Genomic DNA, 18,658 nt, shown 5'->3' on the forward strand with positions numbered 1-18,658 from the left:
GAAGTGCAGCGTGATGAACAGAAAGCGGCACTCGCAGGGAGCACTCTCCAAACTCTTCAAACAGCTGATCAGTGGGATTGTCGGGTGTCGGACCGCCGCTGATCAGATATTCATGACCTATCCTGATGATAGATCATCAATATTAACATCTGGACAACCCCTTTAAATATGTCTAGTTTTGTTTCATTTTCTTTTTCTCATCCTTTAAACAGAAATGTAGGATTCTTGTTCAGGCTTGGCTGAGCATGTGTCGGGTAAATTAGCTGTTGGCCTTAGCTATCTCATGTGGACATCCAACTTTAGGGTGGAGCAATATTTAGCTATTGACAAAACTTTGGCTCCATCAAGTGGACAAATCTTATTTGGTAAAATGCTTCTTCGCTATCTGTACAATGTTAGTATCACAGTGTCAAACCTTTTCACCCTTCTGGGACTTTTATGCATTTTTGAAAAAAATGGTTTAGCAATAACGTTTGCATAGAAGTGTGGGTCATTTAGACACAAGAAACCCATCTTTGAAATTATTAGGTCTACACAGTGTTAGTACTGTTCCTGTACTGAGCTACTCAGCTTTAGCATATTGAAAATAACAGCAGTATATTTGCGGTAGGCATCAAAATACTGCATTAAAAAAAAAGGTAACAATGAATACCAGGTTGCAGTAAGTAATTGATTAAAGGGGTTGCCCAAGCTAAAACAAACATGTTTAAATGGCAGGGAGGGGGTTACATAAATAACACGTTATACCTACCAGTTTGAACCCACTATGGTCCTCCTGGCTGGGCTTTGTTTATGTGGCTGCAGCAGTGATGTGCCTATATACAGTCATGACTGCAAGTGTTGGCACCCCTGACATTTTTCCAGAAAATTAAGTATTTCTTTCAGAAAATTATTGTAATTACACATGTTTTGTTTTACACATGTTTATTTCCTTTGTGTGTATTGAAGAAAAATGTATTGAAGAAAAAAAAAAGCAAATTGGACATAATTTCATATAAAACTAAAAAAAATGGGCCAGACAAAATTGTTGGCACCTTTTCAAAATTGTGGGTAACAACTTTGTTTCAACCATGTGATGCTTGATCAAACTAACCCGTGGCAACTAACAGGTGTGGGCAAAATAAAAATCACACCTGAAACCAGATAAAAAGGAGAGAATTTGACTTAATCTTTGCATTGTGCTGTCTGTGTGTGCCACATCGAGAACAAAAAGAAGAGAAGAGAACTGTCTGAGGACTTGAGAACCAAAAATGTGGAAAAATATCAATAACCTCAAGGTTACAAGTCCATCTCCAGAGATCTTCATGTTCCTTTGGTCATGGTGTGCAACATAATCAAGAAGTTTACAACGCATAGCACTGTAGCTAATCTCCCTGGACGTGGACAGAAGAGAAAAATTTATGAATGGTTGCAACGCAGGATAGGTCCAGATGGTGGATAAGCATCCCCAATCAAGTTCTAAAGTTTTCTTGCAGGCTCAGGGTGCATGAGTGTCAGCGCAAACTGTCCTTTGACATTTGAATGAAATGACACACTATGGCAGGAGATCCAGGAGGACCCCACTGCTGACACAGAGACATAAAAAAACTAGACTGCAGTTTGCCAAAATGTATGTGAGTAAGCCGAAATCCTTCTGAGAAAACGTCTTGTGGTTAGATCAGACCAAGATAGACCTTTTTAGTAAAGCACATCATTCTACTGTTTACCGAAAACAGAATAAGGTCTACAAAAAAGAACACAGTACCTACAGTCAAATATAGTGGAGGTTCAAATATGTTTTGGGGTTGTTTTGCTGCCTCTGGCACTGGGTGCCTTGAATGTGTGCAAGGCATCATGAAATCTTCAGATTACCAAAGGATTTTGGGTCGCAATGTAGGGCACAGTGTCAGAAAGCTGGGTTTGCATCCTAGGTCATGGGTCTTCCAGACTTCCAGCAGGACAACATACTCCAAGAAGCACCCAGAAATGGATTTGAACAAAGCGCTGGAGAGTTCTGAAGTGGCCAGCAAGGAGTCTGGATCTAAATCCCATTGAACATCTGTGGAGAGATCTTAAAATTACTGTTGGGAGAAGGCATCCTTCAAATATGAGTTTGCAAAATTCCAGTTAAGAGGTGTAAGAAGCTTTATGGTTATAGGAAGCAATTGATTTCAAGTATTTCTTCCAAAGGGTGTGCAACCAAATATTATGTTGAGGGTGATAGTAAATTTGTCTGGCCCCTTTTTTGGAGTTTTGTGTGAAATTATATTATTTTTGCCTTTTTTTTTCAGTTTTTTTTTTGTGTTGTTCCAATACACACAAAGGAAATAAATATGTATAACAAAACATGTGTATTTGCAATAATTTTCTGGGAGAAATACTTCATTTTCTGGAAAAACTTCCGGGGTTCCAACACTTACAGCCATGACTGTACCATGTGTGAACACTGCAGCCAATCATGGCCTCAGCATTATCGTGTCTTATACAGCTGAGACCAGTGATATTGGCTGCAGCAGTCACATGCTATATTCCTGCACATCACCACTGCAGTGTGTAAACAAGCAGGAGGATCAGATCGGTGATGCAGGGGATGGCACTGGAGTATAACATAATTTTTAATTCTTTCCAATTGGGAGGCTTCTCCAAGATTTTCTATTATCTCGGGCAACCCAATTCTGGCTCACTTACCTTAGTGTATGTGTGGCAGCTACTGTACCTGATAATCATCTATTTCTCACCAATGGTTTAGTAATCTGTACTTTATAATCATTCTGCCCTTGCTGTAATAGCAATCAGTTCTCCATACACTGACTTCCTGATGAGCCTGTAAAACCGTGCACAAGGCATAGCTCAGCAGGCAGAGACTTGTGTTTACACACAGCTGCAAATCTAAGGAGTCAGAACTGTAGGGGGCGGGAGAGAGCTGCAGCCTGAACCAATGATAAGACAGGAGGTGTGTCTTGGACTACATCAGACTCCCTGTATATACAGCAGATAAACTGTAGTCACAGATCACAGCTCTAAAATAAAGAAGCTGGCCCAAAATAGCAGCCAAGCAGAAATAAAAATAACCAGCAGCAGGGGTATAGCTAAAGGCTCATGGGCCCTGGTGCAAGAGTTCAGCTTGGGCCCCCCTTCCCCCAGTTCTTTAAACAGTGTATGCTGTGAAAGACAATCATTATTTTCACTTGGATACTGTCTGTGACTCTCTTATTCAGGTTTATTCCTCGTCATGAAGATGAGCTTGAGCTAGATGTTGATGACCCATTACTGGTGGAGTGTGAGGATGGTTCATGGTGTCGTGGTTATAACATGAGGACGGGAGAACGAGGGATTTTCCCTTCATTTTATGCTCATGAGGTTGTGTGTCCAGTGAAGGAGAATGTTGGTAAGGTTCTGCAGGAGTCAAATATTTTGTAAAACTACCATTTTTTTTTTTCAGATATTATTCCTCCAGTCTTGAATACACATACATAAATTATGTTTTAAAGTGTTATTTCCATCTTACGGCATATTCAACAAATGTGTGATAGATGCAGTTACCACCTCTGGACCTGTATTTTTGTCACGAAGGGGCAGACTGGCCATAGACCCTACAGAGAATTTGCCCAGTGGGCCACCAGAGCCCTCCTCATGACTGCCAGCTGGATACCTAAGAATCTGATGCTCTCAGTAGTAATTAATGATAGGGGCATCAGATACTTTTGCCCCTGGCCGGTGGCTGCAGGTAACCTCCTGAATTGAACTATATTGCCGTCCTCAGGATGGTTTTTGGTTGTGTTAGGGTGACATTTTGTGCAGCACTACAGTGTTACTGGCCCCGACTACTTCTGTTGTCCCTGCCTTTTTGTGTTGTGGCTGCCTAGTTGTGTTTCAACCGAGTGACAGCCATTTTCAGAACCAATAGAAGTCTATGGGGCAATTCACATGGTGTTTTTTTTTAACCGCTAGTGAATAGGACATGTCCTATTTTTGTATATTTTTACAGTAAGAAGAACCCCATTAAAGTCAATAGGCCCATATTTATCAGCCATTTAGACGGGAGTGCACCCATCTAACGGTCGTCAAAAATGGGTAAAAGTGCCTTTCAAGGGTTTAAAAGAAACAAAAAAAAAACTCATCCACTTGAACGTGAGGGAACACTCACTCTGCACTGGAGGAAGCAGGACCTGACACTCTCAGCATCAGGTCCTGCTCCCCTAGTGCAGAACAAGCGTTCCCTCATATTCAAATGAAATAAAAATATTTTTAGATTTTCGTACCGAGCAGAATGAAGGGCACTATTGAGGGCAATATTTATACTGAAGGGCACTGTTGGAGGCAGGATTTATACTGGAGGGCACTATTGGGACCCTTTTATATACAGGAGTCACTGTGGGGGGCCTTATATATACTGGGGCCACTATGGGGAAACATTATAGACACTGGGGACACTACAGGGGGCCATTATAGATACTGGGGGCAATATGGTGGCTATTATATATACTGGGAGAACTATGGGGGTGTATAATATATATTTTGAAGGCACTGCCGGGGTTGGCATTTACTAAAAAACAAACAAAAAAAAAGACATTCATCTGTTTTCATAGCCGTTTTTAATGACGATGAAAAGTGGCCATTAAAATGGACAAATAGAAAGAAAATGAATGCAGAATGACCATTAAAAACTGACAGTTTGTCGATTTTTAATGCACATTTTTTTCACTGTCATGTATTATATTTTATCTGCTACAACTAGACTCATTAAGCTACATTTAAAAGGACAATTTTTGAGGTCACTCACCACATTTATGCATGACCATTTTTTACCATTGCATTTTATGGGGAAAGTTGCACCTTTAAAACAGTATCTAAAACTCAAATTTGTTGATTTCTTTGATGTTGTAGCACAAAAGATTTTTCAAGAAAAGCATTTATGTCCTAGAAATTGTAGACTTCTTGTATCATCCTTTAGGCCAGCACAATAGTCATATGCTTCTATTATAAAATGTAATTAAAGGGAACCTGTCATCAACTTTATGCTGACCTTACTGAGGGCAGGATAAAATAGTGACAGAAATGCTGATTTCAGCGGTATGTCACTCATGAGCTAATAGTAGGTGGTTGCTGAGAACCAGCATCATAATCATTACAGCACTTGAAAAGAGTCAAATCTACCCAAGAAGAGAGTCATGGTTATTCCTAATCTCCTGCTCTCTCACCCATCTGCTGATGATCGTCAGTTCTCTCCTAGAGAAAAAGGGAGAAAACTAGGTAGAAGACTGTCAGTCATCAGCCGGTGGGCAGGAGAGCAGGAATTCATGAATAACCAGGGCTCTTCTCAGGTGGCCGGGACTCTTTTCCAGGCCCAGTCTGTAATGATTTCAAAACGACAGACCGCTAAAATCAACTCACTTGTCTCTACTTTATTCTTCCATTAGTATGGGCAGCATAAAGTTGATGATAGGTTCCCTTTAATGTACATATGTTGCAAATGTCATCTGTACCTCCTCGCACTATGCTATCTGTATAGCATTCCATTCTAATTCTCATGCAATTTGAATGGCTTTGCATATAATGTGGTATGCTGCGATGCAATGCTCAAATAGACTAACATGCCATCCATTCACAGGGACAATGCACCATCTGTACATAATTCACCAGGTTGGAAACAGCGTAGATGCTTATGTATCTTAGAATTGCTGCCCATCTTTTGGCTATAGTATATGTCTATTACAGTACTATATATTTTTTTTACTTTCTGTACAGTAATCAAAGGAAATTCTCCTTGGGTCCAGATGTTTGATGTGCAGTTTCTGGGTTCTGTTGAAGTTCCACATCATCAGGGCAATGGTATTCTGTGTGCAGCCATGCAGAAGGTAAGTAACTGGTGACAGCAACATAGGATAAAAGGCTGTGGTGAAAGGATACCAGAATCCTCTTTTTCGGAAAACATTTACCATGTAAAATAAAAGCAAGGAACTTGTCACCTCTGTTTTGGCAACAAAACTGGGTACTCTAATTGGCATGTAGAGCAAAGCAATGATGGTTGTTCCTTATCATTTCTCCCAAATAATGTGCAAAACCTTTCTAAATTGGCTTCAAAGCGTTCCTGCCTTGTATGTAAACTTTGTAGTCTGAATCAACCTTCATTCCACCTCCAGCCTTTTGATGGACATCTTCGTTCTCTCTCACTTCTCACTTCTGTAGCATCCATAGTAGATCTGTGCAGTCAACCTTCTGTATAGGGTGGTTACATTGCAAAGCAGTCAGAAAACTTCGATCATGTCATATGCACAAGATTTCCATAAGAAGATCCTGGATGTAGAAGGAATTTTGATCATAATTCACCCTCGTCATTGCTGAGGGTGTGGTTAGTTTGCCAATTCATAAATACGCCAAACTCAGCCTCTGGATGAAATGCATAACACCTATTTACATGTAAAATAACTATAAATTGCAAAAGAAATCAAGAAATTTAGAGGAACGATAATCATTCCATTGTTCTACATGTCAACATGAGTGGTTTGGTTTTTCAAAATGGAGCTGACAAGTTTCCTTTACAGGAAGAAACTGTAATGCAAATACATGTAATGTTGGAGCAATGTGAGGGCATGTATAAAGGCAGGCCTGACATACTGTACATAGGAGTCATAGGTAAGTTTCCGTTGGTAAGGGATCAGTTTTTGCTACCAGAGATTTAATGATGATGGATTGGGTTTTTTCCATTGTACTGGAATGCAAGTTCTGGCACCATAAACAAGATGCCTGATGATAGTAATACAGTAGAACTTTAGGGGAAGGTTGCTGTGAGTAAAAATAAGTATGGAGTGAAGGGTATAGTATAATCTCAGAAGGGAGAGCTATTCTCTACACCCCACTCCTAAAATAAATGATCGTGGGACAATACAGGTCTTTTTCCTATTTTGCAATAAAAGGTGGGAGTGCTGATCAGTGCAACGTGTAAACCAACGAGTCTCTGTCTCATTGGACCAGAATAAAGAGAATCCAGTGAGGTCTTGGCCCTGGAAACAGACATTGACAATGGCAAAGAGGCAAGAAAATTAAAAAGTTGGTTAGCTCTCCATAAACACAGTGAGAGAGGTTCTGAGATGATAAGGGCACCTATGGGTATCCAGAAACCTTTCTGGATGAAATATGTGTTTATTCTTTATTCTCAAGTTAACGAAATACAATAACATCACTGTTCATTATGTAATACAATAGTAAAACAATTTTGCGAAAAGGCGGGTGTACTGATTATATAACATGTACAGATAAACGAGAGAAACAAACCATATTCTCATACAATATATTTGGATCATTTAGAGATAAAAACGTCGGGGTGAGGGGGGGGGGGGGTAGAGGAAGGGGGGGGAGTGGGAGGAACAAGTTGTTTTCTTAAATTAAGCTGTATTCGTCAGACCCCAAAGTGCCAAGTGACTTATGGGCTTTGCATCTGGTACTTTCACCATGGAGACCAGAGTTTGAGAGATTTCTCCCTGGTTCTAGTGGCCATACTAGTAAGTTCTTCAAACTGGCAAATTTGGTTTACTTTTGAGATCCATTCTTGATGAGATGGTGGATCTTTACTGAGCCAGTTAGGAGGAATGAGGGCTTTAGCTGCTGACAGATATGGGTGGTTAGATTATTCTTAGAAGGTAAGTAAGAAGAGCTTGCCCTTGCTAGGGCGATTTGGTCAAATGAGAGGGAGAGAGAGGTCGAGCAAACTTTACGAATAGTCCCCTCGACCTGATTCCAGTTGCTAGAAATAAGTGGGCATTCATACCAGAAATGGGAGAGGGAGCCGGCATGTGTTTTACATCTCCAGCAGTTCCTTGATGGTTATAGCTTATGTGCATAGAGAAATTCTGGGGTTTTGTACCACCGGGTTAACAATTTATAATGGTTCTCCTGTAGTCTCACTCAAGAGGAAAAGCCATGAGATGTGTATAGAATTGTTCGAATCTCTTTATCGTTTAGAGTTATGCTCAGCTCTCTCTCCCAGGAGGAAATAAGGTGAGTTTAGAGGGAGTCCTAGGGGTGATAAGTAGTGAATAAAGTTTTCTCTCTTTCCGTGGCATTTGTAGGCCAGAGGCTAACACAGTTTCAAATGGACTGAGTTGTCTGCCAAGGGAGTAAGCTTGTAGAAATCTTTCCACTACTCTCCTAAAATGTGCTAAATGGAGTGGGTTAATAGGCGTATATTGCATGAGATCTTGTAGCTTTTCTGCTGATGGCAACTTGTTTGCATGGAAGAGGTCTGAGATAGGGATATTTTTGAGTTTCTCCCAGAAGTCTGAATATGGTGAGTCAATATTAGTGATAGCTATGGGAAGTGTACTTGAAGGAAGTAATGGAGAGGGGAAGGGTGTCAGGGCATCCTTCATTGAGACCCAGACTTTGCAAGTACCTTTCAGTAGCGGGTCCATGTCAGATCAACTAAGGGTGCCTTTCTTCGGCCACCAAAGAGTTTTCTGAAGTGCAGACTTAAGTGATAGTTGTGCCAGAACCTCTAGATCTAGTTGTTTACTAGGCTTAATCAATTCTAACCATCTGTTAAGGTGAATGGCTTTATAGTAAGTGGCTATGTCAGGGATACCCAGACCTCCATTATCCCGCTTTTTTGTGTATGGTAACCTGGGTCTACGTCCTTTCCAGACGAATTTGGAGAATAGGGATTTGATAGAGCTAAAGATGCTGGCTGGTAGGTGTATTGGTATTGTCAGAAGTGTATATAGTATTTTGGGCACAATATATGTCTGGAGAAGATTTCCGCGACCCATCCATGAGATAAAGGGGAAATCATAATCCTGTAAGAGGTTTTTAATCTCAGTTAAAAGGGGGAGAAAGTTTCGTTTTTTCTACAACCCTTTAAGCTGACTCGGTATATGGATACCTAGATACTTCAGGAAGGTTGTGACCCATGGGTACTGAGAGGAATTCTTCACCTGAGAGACTTCTCTAACAGGAATGGTGATAATAAGTATTTCCGATTTTAGCACGTTCACCTAAAATTGGATATCGGACCAAAGTCTTCCAATATTTTTGTGAGGAGTGGTAGATCTGTTGCTGGGTTTGAGAGAAGGAAGAGCAAGTCATCCGCAAATGCTACACATTTGAGTTGTGAGTGACCTATTTTGAGGCTCTGGAGAAGAGTTTCAACTACTAATATAAAAAAGGAAGGGTGAAAGGGGGCAACCCTGTCTCGTTCCGTTAGCTATTTGAAAAGAAGGTGACAATGTGCCATTTATTTTGAGGCGCACTGAGGGTTGTTTATAAAGCATAAAGAAGGCCGCAATCAATTCTGGGGGAAAGTTAAACTTATTTAGAGTGGCTTCCATGAAAGCCCAATTTTTCGGCATCTATTCCTAAAAGAGCTAAAGGTAATTTTCGTTTGTGTGCTAAATGAATGACGTGTAGCATTTTACAGGTATTATCCCTTCCCTCCCTCCCCTTAACAAAGCCTTCCCTATCAGTCTTGGGATCAAGGGGCTAATACGCATAGCTATCAGTTTGGCCCATATCTTGAGGTCAAGATTTAGTAACGAGATAGGACGGTAGCTCCCGCATAGTTGAGGGTCTTTTCCCGTTTTATGGATTAGTGTGATGTGGGCTTCTTGTGATTGCGGGAATAGGATGCCACCCTGTAGTAGATGATTGCACAGTGATACTAAGTGGGGTAATAAAATGTCTTTACATTTCTTGTAATAGATAAGTGGAGGGCTGTTTGGACCTGGGCTTTTCCCTGGTGGAAAACTATGTAGAATAGCTCTAAGTTTGTCTGTAGTCACCTGTGTTAACAAGTTAGAGGCCTCATCAGGCGAGATAGTGGGAAGATTTAGTGAGCCTAAAAAGTTTCGGAGGTGAGTTGTGAAAGATGGCTCTGGAGCAGTTGGGAGGTTATACATAGTGTTGATCACGAATATTCAAATTGCAAATATAGCAATATATAATTTCGAATATTTGAGATTTTTTTAAATCAGTACACATGATCCCTCCCTGCTTCTAGCTTGTGGGCCAATGAGAAGGCTGAAAAATCTTTGACTTTTGAAGTAGTGTTGATTGCGAATTTTCGTAATGCAAATTTATATTGCAAAATTTTCAATTGCCTATTTGCGCAATCAAGAAAATAATGACTGTAGATAACGAATTCACGAATATATGGTGAATATTCGCCCAAATATTTGCAAAATATCACAAATTCGAATATTGCCCCTGCAGCTCATCACTAGTTATACAGTCCTGTATAATCAGAGTGAAAAGCTTGTGCTATGTCAGCTGTCTGGGTATGTATTAATCCCTGATTCTCTAAAATTTTGAGGATGTAAGTTTTTTCCCTTGTTTTCTTGATTAGAAAGGACATCAGCTTTCCTCCTTTATCTCCATGAGCGTATAACTTATGTTTAAAGTATAGGTGCTGTTTCGCATGTCGCAAATCTAGGATATGCCTGAGTTGTTGCCTGAGTGTTGTCAGCTCTGTCTGCTTCGTTTGCGAATAGGAAGATTTATTAATCCTTTCTGCTGAGGCTATTTGGTCTAGCAGTGAATCAACTTCTTTTTGTCTCTCTCTTTTGGTTCTAGAGCCTACCTTAACTAGAACTCCCCTTATATAAGCCTTATAGGATTCTCACAGCAATGAGGGCGGGACTTGGGGTGATAAATTGTTCTCAAAGAACGAGTTTATATGTTGTCTAATATGTTTCTGGTTGGGGTCAGAACTAAGTAGCGATTCGTGAAGTCGCCACATCCATTCCCAACTGGGGAGTTGAGATAAATGACATATCGCAGAGCATGCTGCGTGGTCTGAGATCGTGATTGAACCTATTTGAGCTACGGAAAAGTGAGATAGGGCACTCTCAGAGGCAAATAAGTAGTCCAGGCGTTGAAAGGAATTATGGAGAATAGAATGAAAAGTATAATCTCTCATGCCAACTTCAAATCATGGGGTTTGTCTATGAGTTTGCTGAGGACCCTTGCAGAAATGTGAGATTTGGACGTAGAAGAGTCAACGTGTGGGTCTAGGACAGTATTTAAGTCTGTTCCCAGAATGACCGTGCCCTCTGCAAACAACTGTAGGATATCTGTTGAGGGAAGTGTCATATTCAAGTATATATATATGTATATATGCCCTGACATATATGCATATTCATGGGCCCTTTTTCTGGGCCCGTCCAGGTAGGATGTGTATGCATACATGGAGATGTATGTATGCCCCCTTGGCAGCATACATCTCTATGTATATAGTGCATATTATATGGGGGGGTTTCATGGGTATGGGTACATATATGTCTATGGATGTGCCCCAAACATCTATGGATATATATGTACCCCTATGCATATATTATAGGTGGGCTTATTGTGCCTGCCCCCTATGTGTATGTCATGTCCATTCATATATGTTTATAGATGTGCCTCAAGCATCTATAAACATATATGGCCGTTATTCTTGTGCCCAATCTCCCTTGCTCACTGCGCCTGCTTGGGGGGGGGGGGGGTGGAGGAGACCAACAGTTGGACAATTATGTCCAGCGTCGGCCTCTTCAAAGGACAGAGGATCAATAAGATCCTCTGCCCTTTGTCACCATCTCCAGCAGCGCCAGAGATGGTGTGCCTAACAGGGACATGGGAACAAAGAGTTCCCATGCCACTGTGGATGGCTGACCTCCGGCGCTGTAATTACAGCGCCGGAGGTGTGCGTCCGCTCCACAGGCGGGAGGATCAAAGGGTCCCCCCGCCTGGAAGCGCGCGCCGAGATGCGCGGGCCGGCGCCGTGACGTCATATCACTGCACCCGCCCACGTGTTCAGGCCGGCGGTGTGCATGCCCACGGTGGCAATGGTGGGACGAAGAGTGGGCGCCGCCAAGCTTAAATAGGCCGGCGGCGCTACGCTCAGCAGACAGGTAAGACCACCAGGAGCAGGAAGAAGCATCCTCTGGACGAACGAGCCCCCCTGGACAACGAGCATACTACCCTAAGTATCATTAACTATTATTATTCTCCCTATACCACCAACGATATTATTAACCCTTACTACAACCAACCCTTACCCCCCCTATACCACCAACGCTGTTTAACCCTTACTCCACCCCATACAACCAACCCTTATTTCCCCTATACCACCAACGAACCCCTTGGACCCTTTGTATGCCCCTAATCCCCCTATAACCCTTGATACCTTCTCATTAACCCTTCGGATACCCCTAAACCCACTATAACCCTTACCTTCCACTACAGCTCATTTACCCTTACCCCCTGAACCCTTGGTAACCCTTACCCTGAGTCCCCCCTATACTCCTGATATCCCCTGTATCCCCCCAGGATTGTAGATATCCTCTGTTACCCTGGTATTGCCCCTGTGCTTCTAACTCACGCCTATTTATGAATAATAATTATTGAGATTTGCAAAAATAGCAATAATTAATATCTCCTTTAACAACATCTAATGCTTTGATTAGCCATGCAACTTGACCGGGGTTGGGAACATAGAAGTTTGCCAGTGTGTACATCTGTGATCCTATTTCACTCTTGACCAGTAATAGTCTCCTTTCTGCGTCATTGTGTTGTTTCAATTTGAAAGGGATGGAATTGTGAATAGCAATTTCCACCCCTCTGGAAGCAGAAATAGGTACTAGTACTATGAAACCAGTGCGTGAAATGGGTTTCTTGTAGAAAGATGATGTGAGATTTCAGTTTACGAAGTAATACTAGAATGTGGCTTCTTTTATTGGGAGAATTCAAGCCTTTTACGTTGTGGTTATTTTGCAGTCCATCTAGGGAAAGACGGTGGGATGTATGAAGAGAGGGTGGCCAGGGGGGAGGGACGGTTGACGATGCGAAAAGCACTAAGGGGGTATGTAAGTAGGGTTTATGGGTGAGGGAGTGTGCGGGAGCCAAGAAAGTGAGCCTGATAAGCAAATATATATTAACTGCTCTTAGTGTGTGAGTGTATGTGCTCGAGTTTTCTCGAGATGGGGTGGGGTGGAAGTGAGAGCAAAGACAGTAAATGTCCCGTTCAGCAGTTAGCAAAACAGCCTACTAATCAGCAAAACATCATACCATACCATATTGCATTACAGAGGAAAACCAAATACACATAATAAGAACCTGGGAGCTAGAAGAGTTCTGTCAGGCGATTTCGCCCATATGCCTCCCTTCACCCAAAAAGAAGTGATGCATAAAACAAAACCTGGTGGTGTCTTAAAAAAGTTAGTAGGCAAGGTTTGGAGTCAACCTACAACCTACTAGTCTAGACTCTGAAAAGGGGAGGTTGACTGGTCGTCAGGTAATAAACACTAGTTCTATGTGGACATGCCGGATGTGCCTCACCAAGGTGAGGCATAATTTATATCTTCAAAAAAGGGCGAGTACAAAGGACAAGGAAGAGGGAAAAAATAAAGAACAAAAGAGAGGAACATAGGATAAAACAACATGAGTAGGCAATAGGGATGAGCGAACTCGAACTGTATAGTTCGGGTTCGTACCGAATTTTGGGGTGTCCGTGACACGGACCCGAACCCGGACATTTTCGTAAAAGTCCGGGTTCGGGTTCGGTGTTCGTCGCTTTCTTCGCGCTTTTGTGACGCTTTCTTGGCGCTTTTTGAAAGGCTGCAAAGCAGCCAATCAACAAGCGTCATACTACTTGCCCCAAGAGGCCATCACAGCCATGCCTACTATTGGCATGGCTGTGATTGGCCAGAGCACCATGTGACCCAGCCTCTATTTAAGCTGGAGTCACATAGCGCCGCCCGTCACTCTGCTCTGATTAGCGTAGGGAGAGGTTGCGGCTGCGACAGTAGGGCGAGATTAGGCAGATTAACTCCTCCAAAGGACTTGATTAACTGATCGATCTGCAGCTGTGGATCATTGAGCTGCTGATCCTCAATTGCTCACTGTTTTTAGGCTGCCCAGACCGTTTGTCAGTCACATTTTTCTGGGGTGATCGGCGGCCATTTTGTGTCTTGTGGTGCGCCAGCACAAGCTGCGACCAAGTGCATTTAACCCTCAATGGTGTGGTTGTTTTTTGGCTAAAGCCTACATCAGGGTGAAGCTGTCACACCAAGTGCATTTAACCAGCAATAGTCTGTTCATTTTTTGGCCATATACAAAATCAGGGGCAAGCTGCGCCTGTCACCAAGTGCATTTAACCCTCAATGGTGTGGTTGTTTTTTGGCTAAAGCCTACATCAGGGTGAAGCTGTCACACCAAGTGCATTTAACCAGCAATAGTCTGTTCATTTTTTGGCCATATACTAAATCAGGGGCAAGCTGCGCCTGTCACCAAGTGCATTTAACCCTCAATGGTGTGGTTGTTTTTTGGCTAAAGCCTACATCAGGGTGAAGCTGTCACACCAAGTGCATTTAACCAGCAATAGTCTGTTTATTTTTTGGCCATATCCCAGTCTAATTCTGTCACTAAATCCATACCGGTCACCCAGCGCCTAAATACTAGGCCTCAAATTTATATCCCGCTAAATCTGTCCTTAGTGCTGTAGCTGGGCGAGTTATTTAGTGTCCGTTCAAGCACATTTCTTGTTCTGGGTTGAAATACAATTCCCAATTTAGCAATTTCATAATTTAGTGGTTTCTGCTATATCAGAGCTATTTGAAATCTATCCCTAAAAGGGTATATAATATTCAAGGTGCACATTGGGTCATTCAGAATAACTTCACACACACCCGCTACTGTGTATTTCCAAGTCTAATTCTGGCACTAAACCCATACCTGTCACCCAGCGCCTAAATACTAGGCCTCAAATTTATATCCAGCTAAATCTGTCCCTAGTGCTGTAGCTGGGCGAGTTATTTAGTGTCCGTTCAAGCACATTTCTTGTTCTGGGTTGAAATACAATTCCCAATTTAGCAATTTCATAATTTAGTGGTTTCTGCTATATCAGAGCTATTTGAAATCTATCCCTAAAAGGGTATATAATATTCAAGGTGCACATTGGGTCATTCAGAATAACTTCACACACACCCGCTACTGTGTATTTCCAAGTCTAATTCTGGCACTAAACCCATACCTGTCACCCAGCGCCTAAATACTAGGCCTCAAATTTATATCCCGCTAAATCTGTCCTTAGTGCTGTAGCTGGGCGAGTTATTTAGTGTCCGTTCAAGCACATTTCTTGTTCTGGGTTGAAATACAATTCCCAATTTAGCAATTTCATAATTTAGTGGTTTCTGCTATATCAGAGCTATTTGAAATCTATCCCTAAAAGGGTATATAATATTCAAGGTGCACATTGGGTCATTCAGAATAACTTCACACACACCCGCTACTGTGTATTTCCAAGTCTAATTCTGGCACTAAACCCATACCTGTCACCCAGCGCCTAAATACTAGGCCTCAAATTTATATCCCGCTAAATCTGTCCTTAGTGCTGTAGCTGGGCGAGTTATTTAGTGTCCGTTCAAGCACATTTCTTGTTCTGGGTTGAAATACAATTCCCAATTTAGCAATTTCATAATTTAGTGGTTTCTGCTATATCAGAGCTATTTGAAATCTATCCCTAAAAGGGTATATAATATTCAAGGTGCACATTGGGTCATTCAGAATAACTTCACACACACCCGCTACTGTGTATTTCCAAGTCTAATTCTGGCACTAAACCCATACCTGTCACCCAGCGCCTAAATACTAGGCCTCAAATTTATATCCAGCTAAATCTGTCCCTAGTGCTGTAGCTGGGCGAGTTATTTAGTGTCCGTTCAAGCACATTTCTTGTTCTGGGTTGAAATACAATTCCCAATTTAGCAATTTCATAATTTAGTGGTTTCTGCTATATCAGAGCTATTTGAAATCTATCCCTAAAAGGGTATATAATATTCAAGGTGCACATTGGGTCATTCAGAATAACTTCACACACACCCGCTACTGTGTATTTCCAAGTCTAATTCTGGCACTAAACCCATACCTGTCACCCAGCGCCTAAATACTAGGCCTCAAATTTATATCCCGCTAAATCTGTCCTTAGTGCTGTAGCTGGGCGAGTTATTTAGTGTCCGTTCAAGCACATTTCTTGTTCTGGGTTGAAATACAATTCCCAATTTAGCAATTTCATAATTTAGTGGTTTCTGCTATATCAGAGCTATTTGAAATCTATCCCTAAAAGGGTATATAATATTCAAGGTGCACATTGGGTCATTCAGAATAACTTCACACACACCCGCTACTGTGTATTTCCAAGTCTAATTCTGGCACTTCCTTCCGCCGCCAAGGATCGCAGGGCAACATTCTTTGCCTCCTGTTGCCACCTCCTCCTTCTCGGCTTCCTCCTCCTCTTCTTCCACCTGCTCATCCAGTCAGCCACACACCTTCACCACCAACTTCAGCACAGCCCGGGGTAAACGTCAGCAGGCCATTCTGAAACTCATATGTTTGGGGGACAGGCCCCACACCGCACAGGAGTTGTGGCGGGGTATAGAACAACAGACCGACGAGTGGTTGCTGCCGGTGAGCCTCAAGCCCGGCCTGGTGGTGTGTGATAATGGGCGAAATCTCGTTGCAGCTCTGGGACTAGCCAATTTGACGCACATCCCTTGCTTGGCGCATGTGCTGAATTTGGTGGTGCAGAAGTTCATTCACAACTACCCCGACATGTCAGAGCTGCTGCATAAAGTGCGGGCCGTCTGTTCGCGCTTCCGGCGTTCACATCCTGCTGCTGCTCGCCTGTCTGCGCTACAGCGTAACTTCGGCCTTCCCGCTCACCGCCTCATATGCGACGTGCCCACCAGGTGGAACTCCACCTTGCACATGCTGGACAGACTGTGCGAGCAGCAGCAGGCCATAGTGGAGTTTCAGCTGCAGCACGCACGGGTCAGTCGCACTACAGAACAGCACCACTTCACCACCAATGACTGGGCCTCCATGCGAGACCTGTGTGCCCTGTTGCGCTGTTTCGAGTACTCCACCAACATGGCCAGTGGCGATGACACCGTTATCAGCGTTACAATACCACTTCTATGTCTCCTTGAGAAAACACTTAGGGCGATGATGGAAGAGGAGGTGGCCCAGGAGGAGGAGGAGGAGGAGGAGGAAGAGGGGTCATTTTTAGCACTTTCAGGCCAGTCTCTTCGAAGTGACTCAGAGGGAGGTTTTTGGCAACAGCAGAGGCCAGGTACAAATGTGGCCAGCCAGGGCCCACTACTGGAGGACGAGGAGGACGAGGATGAGGAGGAGGTGGAGGAGGATGAGGATGAAGCATGGTCACAGCGGGGTGGCACCCAACGCAGCTCGGGTCCATCACTGGTGCGTGGCTGGGGGGAAAGGCAGGACGATGACGATACGCCTCCCACAGAGGACAGCTTGTCCTTACCCCTGGGCAGCCTGGCACACATGAGCGACTACATGCTGCAGTGCCTGCGCAACGACAGCAGAGTTGCCCACATTTTAACCTGTGCGGACTACTGGGTTGCCACCCTGCTGGATCCACGCTACAAAGACAATGTGCCCACCTTACTTCCTGCACTGGAGCGTGATAGGAAGATGCGCGAGTACAAGCGCACGTTGGTAGACGCGCTACTGAGAGCATTCCCAAATGTCACAGGGGAACAAGTGGAAGCCCAAGGCCAAGGCAGAGGAGGAGCAAGAGGTCGCCAAGGCAGCTGTGTCACGGCCAGCTCCTCTGAGGGCAGGGTTAGCATGGCAGAGATGTGGAAAACTTTTGTCAACACGCCACAGCTAACTGCACCACCACCTGATACGCAACGTGTTAGCAGGAGGCAACATTTCACTAACATGGTGGAACAGTACGTGTGCACACCCCTCCACGTACTGACTGATGGTTCGGCCCCATTCAACTTCTGGGTCTCTAAATTGTCCACGTGGCCAGAGCTAGCCTTTTATGCCTTGGAGGTGCTGGCCTGCCCGGCAGCCAGCGTTTTGTCTGAACGTGTATTCAGCACGGCAGGGGGCGTCATTACAGACAAACGCAGCCGCCTGTCTACAGCCAATGTGGACAAGCTGACGTTCATAAAAATGAACCAGGCATGGATCCCACAGGACCTGTCCGTCCCTTGTCCAGATTAGACATTAACTACCTCCCCATAACCATATATTATTGGACTCCAGGGCACTTCCTCATTCAATCCTATTTTTATTTTCATTTTACCATTATATTGCGAGGCTACCCAAAGTTGAATGAACCTCTCCTCTGCCTGTGTGCTAGGCCTAAATATATGCCAATGGACTGTTGCAGTGGTGGCTGACGTGAAGCCTCATTCTCTGCTATGACATGCAGACTGATTCTCTGCTGACATGAAGACAGATTCTCTGTTACGGGACCTCTCTGCTCTGCCTGTGTGCTAGGCCTAAATATATGCCAATGGACTGTTGCAGTGGTGGCTGACGTGAAGCCTCATTCTCTGCTATGACATGCAGACTGATTCTCTGCTGACATGAAGCCAGATTGTCTGTTACGGGACCTCTCTGCTCTGCCTGTGTGCTAGGCCTAAATATATGCCAATGGACTGTTGCAGTGGTGGCTGACGTGAAGCCTGATTCTCTGCTATGACATGCAGACTGATTCTCTGCTGACATGAAGCCAGATTGTCTGTTACGGGACCTCTCTGCTCTGCCTGTGTGCTAGGCCTAAATATATGCCAATGGACTGTTGCAGTGGTGGGTGACGTGAAGCCTCATTCTCTGCTATGACATGCAGACTGATTCTCTGCTGACATGAAGACAGATTCTCTGTTAC

General features: G+C 43.4%; 1 protein-coding gene across 1 annotated transcript in view; it reads left to right on the top strand.

The window, feature by feature from the left end:
• The window catches only part of MAPK8IP2 (mitogen-activated protein kinase 8 interacting protein 2), an 84,849-nt gene that overhangs the window by 51,708 nt on the left and 14,483 nt on the right, over window positions 1-18,658 (top strand). The window contains exons 7-8 of the mRNA XM_044283409.1: window positions 3,198-3,367; window positions 5,728-5,837. Coding sequence (XP_044139344.1) covers window positions 3,198-3,367; window positions 5,728-5,837 — 280 coding nt within the window. The remainder of the gene's footprint in view (window positions 1-3,197; window positions 3,368-5,727; window positions 5,838-18,658) is intronic.

This window comes from Bufo gargarizans, chromosome 2 (assembly GCF_014858855.1).
Source record: "Bufo gargarizans isolate SCDJY-AF-19 chromosome 2, ASM1485885v1, whole genome shotgun sequence".
Taxonomy (NCBI): Eukaryota; Metazoa; Chordata; class Amphibia; order Anura; family Bufonidae; genus Bufo; species Bufo gargarizans.